Here is a 12,493-nt window from a genome sequence, read left to right as displayed (position 1 = left end):
TTATTCATTTGCAAAAATGTATATTCATAAGGCCAAAGTTCTTACCTAAACTCCCTCTTTTAAGCTTTTTTAAAAAAATGTAATTATAATGCTATTTGAGTCACTTGTTTTAATAACAACAAAAAATCTGTCAATCATTTATGTTTATTCATAACTTTTTTAACGAGTTTTTATTATTATCTTTTTTTCTGACGATGTTCTTGTATCTATTTCCATTAGTATGTGTTGTATGTTTGTTTTTTGTACATTTCTACAAATCAATACAGTAAAAAAATACAATTAAACAAAGTCTGTTCCTCGTAAAAAAAAATCTACATGAAAAGGTAGAAGACCTTGGGATATCATACATGTTCTTTATATTCAGCTGAACTAGTTTTAGGATGAGATCAAATAAGAATTAGACAACATTTTATTTATGTATAACAAAGTTTAACATTCATTACATTCAACAACAACTGCACAGTATACAGTTTTTAACATGGAAACAACAATAAATGCAAACTTATAGAACTCAGAACTCACTAATGTGAACATAAAGGGTTGAAAGAATATCAAAAACAAATTATAATGGTATCCAAAGCAGTGCCACATCCTAAATACTTTCCTCTGACACAAACTTTAAATGCATGCTACAGAAGGGGCTATTACACTGTTAATATATTCTACGCCAAGGCCAGCAGACATTATTGTGTAATTTGTAGCAGATAGAGTCAGCTTGATAATAAAATTTGCTTGACAAGAATCATAAATCACCACTGCCTCTTTTAGAGCATATAAAACACTTCCTGCAGAGTTTGCACATAATTTAGCTTTGAATGAATTTGTATGTTACCATTTTGCATACATTTTGAGGAACACTGTGTCGAACCCCCCTAGATGGCCCCTTCGATGTTTAGAGGAAATAAGCATGTGTGTGTGAGTATTTATGTTAGGAAACCAATCTCTTTTGAGCATATCTTGAATCAACCGAAGGCTGAAAAGCTCCTCACTACAATTCAGCTTCATTATTTATCCTTTTTTTTTTCACATGAAGCAGAATTTGCAAGAGTTGGTTCAACCATTATGATTTTGAGAAAACTCTATAAAAAGGTGGTTAAAACCCCAATGTCTATAACTACTGATACTGGATTACATCCACAAATAATTTAAATAAAAGCCGAGGGCTTTAAGGCTACTTGGATATTCAAAGGGTGGAACGTTAAGTCAGCCAATGTTAAGTCACTGAAATTAATGTAGTTTAAACATTTAAAAGTGAAGGAAAAGAGTCTCAAACTTTAGCCACTTTTTAAATTGGTTAATTTTTAAAAGTTTAATTTGCCTACTGATTCAGTGTCCAGATAAGGAAAACGTTTCTGGCCTAGTTGAAAAGTGTATAAAATAAAGATTTTGCTAAACTGCCTCATAAATGTTTGAGTTTTGATTCTGTAATTGTGGGTTCGGCCATGTTTTTTTCCCTGTTTTTTTCCTCCATGTAATGATATGTGTTGTTACCACACAACCCAACATTAAAATAAAAAGGATCCAACGGAGAGTCGCCCACCAACTGGCACGAAACAAACAGAAATTGACTGTGGTTACAATTTTTTCTTTCTTTTGTACAATATAGTGTATTTATGTTCATTAATCACTGATATTATACACAGTTGTAATGTAATGAACACTAAATCCTCACCTTATTTCTTCATGTGTCATGAGGGGAGGCGTTATGGTGGTTGTTGATATCACTGAAAAAGAACAATTGACTTAAACATCTGAAACAGCATATGGGCTAATCAACTGATTTTCTTTGGAATTAGATGTATATATGTTTGCAATCACATTGGACTGATAGGGTTTGATTGAATATAATCTGTGGCAAAGGAATTTGATTTTACAGACAAATTCAAATAGGATCTTTTTAGGATAACAAATGGTTGATTTCTACCAGTAGTATTAATACAAAGAGAAGAACACATTATGTGCATGAAGTTTGGTTGACAACTTTGAATAAGTCATACATCTTTTTGTCTTACTGGGTCAGAAATAAACATGTGCTAACAAAATTAGATTACTATAACATTTGACTGCATGTACCTGGGTTGGACAGTCGAAGCCGGACACCAGCGTGGTTGTTCCTTCCAAATCTTGAGATGACACACCAGTACATGCCTTCATCACTTTTACTGAGAGAGGTCATCGTCACAGTGAAGACTCCGGCCTCCTTATCGTCTGCAATGGAGCTTCTGTCACTGTATCGATTCCTGGGTGTTTTCACCACAATTTCACAATGCTCATACACCAGCCCTTTGCACCAGTACTTTGTGTAGTTTCTCAACTTCTGGTCGTACTGGCAGGAGACGGTCACAGATCCCCCGTACACTCCTGTTACCACCTCTGGAGCCGAGAGCCGAGCTGAGTCCACTGCATGTTTAGTTAGCCAGAGGAGACAGAGGACTGGAGCTGCAAAATACAAGAACAATAAATATGATATGATCCAATAACTCCTTCAAGTTTTTTTTTATTTATTTAAAAGCTACAGCGTTATTTTTTAAAAGTTGATATTACCATTGAAGAAGCCAAGCACTGTCCTTGATGTCCTCATGATGGGACCAGAATGAATCATGAGAAGCAGAAGTGTGCAGCATGTAGAGACTTCCTCTCCCTGTGCAGAGACTTCCTCTCCCTGTTATTACCCTCCACATGGTTGTGCAACACTGTGGTTGATGTGACATGCAATGTTAACTTGCGTAGGCTTCTGTTTATATGGGAAATATTAAGTTGAGGTCCACCTGTGTATCATGCCCCTCTGTGTAAAAATCTGTGGTGGGCAAAGTAAGGCCAGTTCTGTTACTTAAACAGCAGGTGGTGCTAAAGACCAAACTCACAGAGGATACTATAATATAATTAAGAGCCAGACATCCTGGGATTTATCACTTACTTTTGTGTAAATTAGAAATGCCTTTTAAATTTAAGACTACAATATGAAAATCAAATGAAAAGGTTGCAGAGTTTGCATTTTTTTTCACAACAATGCATTGCATCTGATCCTTCCTGTTTTCTCACCAAAACCGGTGTTGAGAAATCCGTCACAGTGAGGATGAACTTGAACCATAACCCTTTTCTGCATCTGTCTGTTTGTCTATTACTACTGTAAAATAGTGCGCCTTAAAGTGATTTGATTGATCTGTTTCCCTTTCCAGGTGTGTATATTAGCAGTTGTATGCACGACAGTATGTGTGCATATGTATGTGGGTGTATCTATTTATGTGAGGGATGTCAATTGTTTCTTACTTCATTAATGGAGTGCTAGCTACCATACCAAAAATCCCTTAGTAAGTATGTGTTAATGTACCCAGGAGGAAAGCTTGCATTTGGTTTTTAGTTTTGGGTGTTTATTTTCTGTATTATTATATTCCTTGATTTCATGTGTTGATGATACTTAATTATACATGCTCCATATTCTAAACATTCCTCAGGCTTTCATCCATGTTATTTCTAACTTGCCACTCTAGCATCACTTTACATTTTAAATTGCTTAAGGTTTGATGGCTTTTAAAGATTAAACATTTCTATGAAATGCATTTTTCAGGTTTGTCAGGGTTTCAGTATTTCATGAGCATACTAAATCACATTCACAGTTTGAAGTTGTTCATTTTTTTTTGAAGTTGCAGTTCAGTCCCACAAACACAAATTAAAGTTTAATTATCTCACAGTTTGTGTCGGATTTGATATTTTATGGTATCTGGATCATTTTTTAATGCTTTAGCTCGCTGACTGAAGTGACTACCAGCAGATTAGTCGTGACTCTTTTATTTATATTGACAGCTAGCAAAGATTTTAAATTGTTTCAGTCAACATTCAACAATCAAGCCATATTAGTGTTGTCTGAGCTGATTGTGGGAAAAACAGTTTGTGTTTAGCTCAACTAACAAGTTACACCAAAAATTGATTTATTCTAAAATATGACATTTTATCAGAATCTGTGCATATTTCTTTTATATTATTATATTTGTTGAGGCTAAGAAGGAAACTGCTGTGTCTAATGATTTCTTATAGGTCAACCAGCGTAGGAAAAACAGAACTGGGCTGGTGACACATGCAGCTGTGACGCATAAGTAGACAGGAGAAGAATTTCAACACCTTCAGGCACAAATGTTTTATTTAAAACCTCCCTTATGACAAATTTAACCTTTTATAAGTACACATAGACTAGTTTTAATCAAATAATTGTTTATCAGGAAATTATATCTTTCTTTTAAAAAATAAATTCTGTACGTTTCTGAATATTAAGGATACTATTTGCAGTGGTCACAACAGTGTCCCTTTATTGTATATGACAGCTGAAGAGAGACAGGAAAATGTTGGGGTGAGAGAGTGTGGGATGACATGCAGCAAAGGGCTGAGGTTGAATTCATACCCACAGCCGCTGCGATGAGGACTCAAGCCTCTGCTCATGGGACGCGCACAACGACATAACCGCTTGTTATTTCTCATGTTAAGCATGTAATGTAGCCATAATATTTGATTGGTGATTTTGGTTGCAACGGACAGTTAACACAGTCATACACTTGTGTTGTATTAGCAGTATGTCATTTAACTTAGTACAAAGAAAGGAATGGATTTAATGTTTTTTATTTGTTTTCTCTTGTTTATCTTCCTTCCCAGAAACAAACAAACACCCACACATACACAGACATACACACCAAGACAGAAACATTTACACATTCATGCAAATGTGTACGTACACCTTGTCAAGCAGCAAGTTAAATACATCTTTGGAACTGAAACCTGTGACTCCTGCGTGATCTAACCAGTGGTCACACCAGTGGTGGTTTGATTTTTAGGGAACCCAAGTTTTGAAAGAAGCCTCCTCAGTCAGCTGATCTTTCTTTTAGCTGGACTATCCAGCTTCCCAATCAAAATGTAATTACTTTATTTAAGCAGGAAAAACTTGTTGAGATTAAAAATCAAAGAACATATCATATGTGAATGACTGTCCTTTAGGGTGCTAAATTGAACCACTCTAAGACAATGACACCACTTCTTCACCTTTCCACTATAATAAAATCATACAGGATGATTTGGGAGTAGCCGATGGCATACATTCTGGGTCCTGCCTTTGAGATAACCAAGATATTTTCTGTTGACATCATAAACATAAACTGTTAAAGATAAAAGAAGGCTGCATTGAAGTGGAAGCTAGATGATAAGATACGTTCTCTATTGATTCTATTCACCATGTAAATGATTTTGATTTGAATGCAAATCCCTCTTCATAACATCTCACTGACCCCCTTTTTCAGCATGATTGGAGTTGTCAAATATAGTCAGTATCACATATCTTCAGTCTGCACAGATTTTGCCCCGCTGTTATGTGAGTTGGCTTGAATAAAGCTCAATGAAGACAATTTACTGCAGGATATCAAAGACACATGTGGTGAGATTTGATTGATATTTGTGTTGGTTTTTATATTTCCTACATAAATGTGCCAAATCATAGATCAAATTTCAACCTTTAAATTCTGGTGTGTTCATTGTGCTCAATTTTTTTTATTTGGTATAGGTTTACTCACAAACTGAGCTGTTTTAATACAAACTCTTCAGCCACAATAGATACCTCTGGGGTTTTTGTGCCTGGCTGAATTCAAGGACACTACGTCAAAGCAAAAACAAAAACGTACAACATAAGCCTGGTACAATTCATTGGTTCTCTTGGTTGTAAATATTTTACATCTGTTGACATTCAACAGCGAGATGAGAGCTGCCTTTGAGAGGCCAAGCAGAGAAACAAGGCACGTCTTCTGTTGTTTCCCAAGCCTAGCTAGTGAGAAACTGAAGCACTGTTTGTGATGTATTGCGTCATGTTCACAGCTACATCCCAGTTAAACAGAGCAACCCCTGAATCTCTCCCTTTCTTCTAAATGATTAACACGAGGTTGTTAATGTTGGTGTGGTAGCAACATCTTCCATTCTTTCTTCTCACAACCAGGTTGTCTGGACAGTTTTAATTGACCAAAATCCATCTTTTGTACGGATTGATATTGTTTATCTGGAACTTTACATGCCCAAAGAGCAAACTGGCTCTGTAGCCATGACTACCTATATTTCTTATGTGCATGTTCTGTGCCAAAAACTACTGGAAGAACCGAGGATCTCAAGCTGCAAAGCTGATTGTTGATTTCCCAACCTAGGGCAACAAATTCCCTCTCCCTGGAGCTCTGGAGGAAGCTACAGTTGAGGGTATAATCATGGTTTTAGCTCCTACTGCTGGTGACATGTATAAAGGCTACAAAATAAAACAACTCTATAACTGCAGCAAAAGCACTGCGCTGCTAGTCTGGCCTTTGAGTGCTCCTGTAATTGTCACAACTGGCCTGAAAGCTGAAGTTATAGATTGACTAGTTAACTTCTCAAAGGCTGGCAGACTATTTTACATTTGTTTGAGTTCTCAAGGTACCAGTTCCTTGAGTAAAAATTCCTTCCTTCCTTCCACATTGAATGTAAACAATGTTACATTTAAGGTTTCACAAAGAGTACGGTCTAGACTCTAGAGCTTCTAAAGATTGATTGATTTGTCTCTGTATACATGCTCATTGCGTCACTGTTATTGTTGTTTCACTACCTGTACTACACAGTGAGGGAGTAGATGTGTTTCTGTGCATAGGCCAACAAAATATGCAATAACATGTTTAAACATTGCTCAAACTAAAGACTTCAGCCAAAGAGAAAAACACAGAAAACACCAACACTTGTTTAGTTTTCTACAGGTTATATTAATTTATTTTCATACAATTAAAATTCTGATGCAATAAAAAATAGAAAACTAATCCTTAATTGAGAGACTGCTCTCCACATAACAGAAAAAAAAACAACAACACTAGAACTATAACGTCTAACAGCAGCACAATATCAGCAATGCAAATACCATGTTATTTCAAGCACAATACAGGTAGAATGGCATCATGCGTATTGTAAGACTTTGGTGAAACATTTGCAGTCTTTGATGATAAATTGCTGGGATGTTTTATATATCCCCCATACGGTAGCCAGTAAAGGACAAAACACAGCTGCTGTCCCTCTCAGCTGCTCTCTTTCTGTTCTGTTTTTGCAGATGCATCCTGCTCTGGGGCTGCTTCTTCCACCATGGCTGACTTTTTTGTTGTTCCTGTCGGGATGCAGAAAAGAAGGTGAGGGGGGGGAGATGGAGGTGGGGGGGGGGGGGGTGAAGAATGAATATAAACAAACACGCAACATCAGTGTCAATGTTTGCAGATTGATAGTGTACCTGTAAGGTAATTCCTGTGCATTCGGGCGAACAGCATGAGACCAAAGAAGACGATAAAACCTATGCAGGCTATAATCATTCCACACAGCAGGAAGCTGTAGCTGCCTTCAGTGTGGATAATCTGGGGATGAGAAAAGGAGCCTTAAACTGCTGAACATGAAGTAGAAGCCTCATTTCTCTATTTCTAGAATAAGGAAGATGCTTATCAGACTTACTGAGCCAACTACAACCTGCATCACCATCTCTCCCATCCCTGCACTCGTCACCAGGACTGACGTTGCACATCCTGCGGAAAAAGAAAATAAATGTATGTTTCATTTCATCTGCTTGCTTTGTTTGATTCTATTTTTTTTTTTTTTTTACATTGTGCAATAACACTTTATCATACCCTGATAATCCAGGATGTCTTCGGTATAGGCGAGCATGCAGGGGAATATGCTGCTGAGGAAAAGCCCACATAAACAGGTGCCAACAAATAGAAAGATGCTGCTGGTGTAGAAAATAAGCAGCATCAACACAGTGACAATCGCACCCGCCTGTAAAAACAAAGAAGGAAATCGTATCGTCAAGGATTTATGGAAGTTCATTGACATTTCAGAACATGTTGGAACAGGAAATAGAGGGAAATAAGGCACTCTGGTCCTGGTTCAAAATCAATTACATACAGGATATACGACACCATACAAACATTTTAGACGGTGAAAAGAAGTCTTAAAAAACTCTGAGAGCCTTTTTTTTCACCCTTATAGTAAAAAATAAATAAAGATAAATATAAGAGTGAGAGTAAGATGAATATGAACATCAGTTTGTATCATCTATCATGTCATGGCACTCTAAATGTTTTATTACCAGGTTGAACATGAGCAGCCTCACAGGCTGGAAACGGTACGAGAGAGGAATGGACAACAGGCGTCCAGCAGTGATGGCAGCCCAAAAGATGCTGGCCAGGTAACCCGCAGTCTTAGGGGGCAGCGACATAGGTGGGGCCACTCCGTAGTAGTAAACAAAGCCAGCGTAGGTACCCTGAGAGGAAAAGGCAGATTCTTTTTATGTCTGTTTTTGTGTTCAGAGTGGAGAATATTTTGTTTCCCTCCTTAAATTATTATGTCGAATATGGAATGCACGCCCACTCACCACAATACCATCGGTCATGAAGAGCACCAACCCGCCAAGGATATGGATCATAAAGAAGGACACAGGCAGCCCGCGCAGGTTATCATTCCGACAGCAGCTAAAGATGTCACCATGACCTGTAACACACCACAAAGTCATAAATGTCAGATTGCAGAACTAGAAATGCTCCCGTACCCATTTTTCCATCCTCAAACCAATTCTGATTCCTTAACTTTTAAGTACTGGCTGATACCGAGTACTCCTCCTATAGAAGTTTGGAAACAAATATACACAAGATTTATGGAAAAATACTGATGGCTGGCATTTCGTTTGCTTTGACTTATATTCAACCTTGTGCTAGCACCATACTGTTGGTTTAAAGGTTTTATTGATTATAGTAGACGTATTTTCTGATACACAAAACCACATTTAAGCCGGTATCATCGGCCTTTACCAGTCGGACAACTCTATGTAGATGTGAGAAAATGCCTTCTTTTGCCTTTTTTCCTGAAAACCCAACTAAATCTCCAAATAAGAATGTTTATATTCATCTTAACATTATCTTATAATGATTTTTTATAGGACATTTAATTCTATTCTATTTAAGCGTACTAGGTACTACTAAGCGTACTAGGTACTACTAAGTAGGAGTACTACTGTCAAGAGCCTCTGATAGATAGACTCTGTATAAAACTCTTTTTCCACATATTTACCTCCAGCTTCATGTTCCCTCTGCTCCACTTCTGTGCCCTCTGCCCCCTGCTGGTTCTCCATTGCTAGTTCATCTTTGTCCAAAAGTTGAGGAGTGCCGCTTCGGCAAAATGGGATCAGCTGCTCCCGATACATCAGGAATAGGACTGCAATGGGCACGGGTAACTGAGGGTGCACATAATATATCCACATTTTTAAAAGCAATAAGTTACTCGACTCTTGCACATCAAATACTGTGTATCTTCACAGCTTCTTACATTGATTATGGCCATGATCCAGAAGGCATAATGCACACTGGACTCTTCCTCTCCCACATGGGTTGAGTAGCTGTGAGTTATGTTGTGATCTAGGACCGGAGTGTGTCTCAGCATGAGCCTGACGTGATGCATGATCTCAGTACCATTCCCTGTGCTGTTCCCGCATCCGGCCTCTGAGAGGAAAGGATCTGCAATAAGTGGGCTCACCAGGGCTCCGAACCCGATGAAGAAATGAAGAGCCTGCAGAAATGAAGAATGCAAAGGCCAGAGAAATAACTTACTGTGTTTTCAAGACATAATTGGCTCATATCTTGATAAAAAAAAAGTACTCCTACTAAGCATATTTCTTCCTTTTTAATTTGTCAAAATGTGCAGAGGAAACAATGCATGAGCTCTATAATAGCTTTTTATGTCTGTACTTGTACGGCTAGGGTAAAAGTAAAACAGGCTTTCTTCACCTGTAAGAAGACGGCCGAGTCCCTCTGATAGATGGTCACCAGTTGGATGTTAGCAATGGTGTCTATAATTCCCATCGCCAACCCGGACACAGCCATGGCAACAGCAAGCAGGAGAACATTAGTGCAGAGCGGGATGATGGCAAATATTACAGAGATGACGAGGGCAGAGACAAATAGGGCAGATAGAGCACTGAGCAACCTTGAAGAAAGAAGAACGTTACAGTGATGGTCAATCATTTTTAGATCACCTATTGATAGACCAGCAAAGTTGAGGGGTTGTGAGATCATGATACTTACGTCCTCTTGAAAATGCCACCAATAGAGCTGCCAATCAGCAGGAGGAACTGCTGGGAGAAGAACACCCAGGTGATCTGATCGATTGTTGACTTTGTTTGACTTTGCAAGTCACAAATTGTAGGTCCAAGAAAGGCGATGCAGAGTCCAAAACTGAAGAAAACGCTCCAGTAGGTCAGTGTGTGATGGGCATTTCTTTTAAATAAAGTTAGGATCCGCTCATCCACAAACATCTTGGCTTCAATAAATACAAATGTTCCCTAAAAAAAAAAAAAGGGCTGCCAAGAATACTAAGCAGCAGTACACTCAAAGTACAGAAATATCAGATTGTGACGGCTGCTCCGTGAAGTTTTGACGATGCGTTTTGTGGTAACAGTTCGTTTCTTGATCTCTTTTAAAGCTTTACGCTCCCTCCTCCAGGGATTGCTTAACTGGAGAGGATGTTCTCTTGAGTTAATGAGTGAAGTGGAGATCCTTCCAACAATAATAAGACCATTTGAATTGTGTCAATGATTAGCAGTGTGAAGGACTGTGTTGAAATGCTACCAGAAAATGTGTATTTGTGTGTCATGGTTACTACCAACCCTTATCAATGGAAAATGTATCGTTCTGGAAAAAAATGACACATCGGCATCTTCTGCACAATTTGTCTTTTCTTGTCGAACCCTGAAGCATTGTGACACAATAAAAATCACCTACAACATGAATACTTCAGGGTACCGGTGGCTTAGTGGTTAGTCCACCATCCCATGGACAGAGGCTGCAGTCGTCAAAGTGGGCGGGTTCCGGGTTCTAATCCGACCTGCTGCTCCTTCCTCTCTCTGTCCATGACTCCTGGCTCTATGTACTGTCCTGTCTTTACAATAAAGGCATTAAAAGTCCCAAATGCAGCAAGTTTGGTTTGAATACATTAGGTACCAAGATCCTTAAGTATTTTTTAATAGTAGAAAAAAATCCCTTTCGTTGGGGCCCTATGAGTTTTCTCTTGTAGATTATTACCATTTCTGCCAATGTCTAAATGTCCAATCCATGAAACTTAAAGTCAGTTATTCCAAGTAGCTGAACATGACAATTTTGGTATCTATTTTTCTCAGCCTCATACTGTTACTTCTGGCTTCCAAAAGCCGAGATGGCAATAACCCCACATTCCACAATTCAGCCTTCAAAACGGTGATCTATAAACCAATGGACAACATGCTAATTGATAAGTCTAATAAACACTATATTGTTTGGCGGTATGTAACAAATGTTTGCATACTAAAGTACTAAGATGTATAACAGGGTAAACATTATGGTATTTACAACACATCTGAACATTAGCTCTTTTGTACACTGTGACCGTGAACAAACTCACAGAGTTTTCTATCTATGTATGTCTTAAACTTGAAGTTGTATTTGAGAAGTTCTCCAACATTTATTGAATGACTTTCCTTGCCAGCAGGTGTGTGTGGCTCCGTCTAAAGTTCAGGAGGGCCACTGAGAAAATTACAATGTTTAGCTTGACACAATTTGAGAATGGATGTCAACCTGCCCAGACATTACTTCAGATATTTCAGATCCTGGACCTCCAGTAATCTCTGAATTAAAAAAAAAAAAGCTGTTTATTCTTTAAAATATACTTCTGGATGTTTGCTGTGTTGTAAGTTTTGTGTTGTATTACTTGACCACCAGCGGTATGAATAGAAGAGAGACGTAATACCTAATCCTTTCACTGATTACAAAAAGGAAAGGCACCTGTGGCTTTGGCCAAATATGGGCTTCCGACTAGGCATGAATAAGGAAACTAAAGGGCAGAAAATCCCACTACAGGATGATTATTACACAAGTCAATGTAGTTATCTTTAAATGTACAAGTCCATGGCCCTGTAAAAAATATAAAACCCTTTCTGATTATGATTATTTTTTGCCTGCTGACAATATTAATCTTTATCTGTGAATCAATCAAATTTCCAAGTACAATTCTATGCTCTTTTATGCAATATATGAATTATCTTAGATACAATTAATTTCTTGTTTCTGCTGCTGCAACGACCAAAATGAGCTTCGTATGTCGTCTACTTGTCTCTAAAGACTGAAGTATGATTCATATCTATGCTGCAACGTAAAACGTTTCTTATAACTGAGTCCCTCAAATGTTACATGCCAGGTTCACATGCAGGCTGCAGAGCTAAACTGTGTAACTGATTTGCTAACAAGCCCTGCAAGCTGGAAATGCTGCTCAGGTACTAAACCCTGAGAAATACAGGTGTTTATACAAAAGGCATTCATTAACATCCACTTCCGCTTTTCTGAGCTATAGCAACACAAGATGACTTCTTCAGGTAATTGTCAACCAACTTGCTCGAAGGGGAGTGAGAGACGGTTGTTAAAAATCAACAGTAACTTCTAAGTTACCG

General features: G+C 38.1%; 2 protein-coding genes across 2 annotated transcripts; both read right to left on the bottom strand.

Moving 5' to 3' along the window:
- Nucleotides 1-391: 391 nt before the first annotated feature.
- Nucleotides 392-2,639, bottom strand: LOC132989940 (CMRF35-like molecule 3). Its single transcript, XM_061057885.1, has 4 exons — nt 2,545-2,639; nt 2,074-2,439; nt 1,673-1,724; nt 392-1,543 (listed from the first exon to the last, which is right to left on the bottom strand). The coding sequence occupies exons 1-4, from the start codon at nt 2,600-2,602 to the stop codon at nt 1,390-1,392; spliced, it is 630 nt and encodes a 209-aa protein (XP_060913868.1). The 5' UTR covers nt 2,603-2,639; the 3' UTR covers nt 392-1,389.
- Nucleotides 2,640-6,734: 4,095 nt separating this feature from the next.
- Nucleotides 6,735-11,416, bottom strand: mfsd4ab (major facilitator superfamily domain containing 4Ab). Its single transcript, XM_061057794.1, has 10 exons — nt 10,101-11,416; nt 9,804-10,002; nt 9,346-9,585; nt 9,091-9,253; nt 8,399-8,514; nt 8,114-8,287; nt 7,653-7,800; nt 7,480-7,550; nt 7,265-7,385; nt 6,735-7,144 (listed from the first exon to the last, which is right to left on the bottom strand). Exons 1-10 carry the CDS (start codon nt 10,328-10,330, stop codon nt 7,059-7,061), a joined length of 1,548 nt encoding a protein of 515 aa, XP_060913777.1. The 5' UTR covers nt 10,331-11,416; the 3' UTR covers nt 6,735-7,058.
- Between the last annotated feature and the right edge of the window lie 1,077 nt (nt 11,417-12,493).

This window comes from Labrus mixtus, chromosome 15, assembly GCF_963584025.1.
Source record: "Labrus mixtus chromosome 15, fLabMix1.1, whole genome shotgun sequence".
Classification (NCBI taxonomy): domain Eukaryota; kingdom Metazoa; phylum Chordata; class Actinopteri; order Labriformes; family Labridae; genus Labrus; species Labrus mixtus.
This window is presented reverse-complemented; position numbering and strand designations above follow the sequence as displayed.

Bases quoted from the DNA above. Each gene is read 5' to 3' on its own strand.
- mfsd4ab (XM_061057794.1), bottom strand. From the start codon at position 10,330: ATGTTTGTGGATGAGCGGATCCTAACTTTATTTAAAAGAAATGCCCAT. The intron at 9,586-9,803 runs GTGAAGAAAGCC...TCATTTCTGCAG, and splicing joins ACTCGGCCGTCTTCTTACAG to GCTCTTCATTTCTTCATCGG. The intron at 8,288-8,398 runs GTGAGTGGGCGT...TTTTCCTCTCAG, and splicing joins TCATGACCGATGGTATTGTG to GGTACCTACGCTGGCTTTGT.
- LOC132989940 (XM_061057885.1), bottom strand. From the start codon at position 2,602: ATGATTCATTCTGGTCCCATCATGAGGACATCAAGGACAGTGCTTGGC. The intron at 2,440-2,544 runs GTAATATCAACT...TGTATTTTGCAG, and splicing joins AGTGCTTGGCTTCTTCAATG to CTCCAGTCCTCTGTCTCCTC. The intron at 1,725-2,073 runs GTACATGCAGTC...GTTCTTTTTCAG, and splicing joins GCTTCGACTGTCCAACCCAG to TGATATCAACAACCACCATA.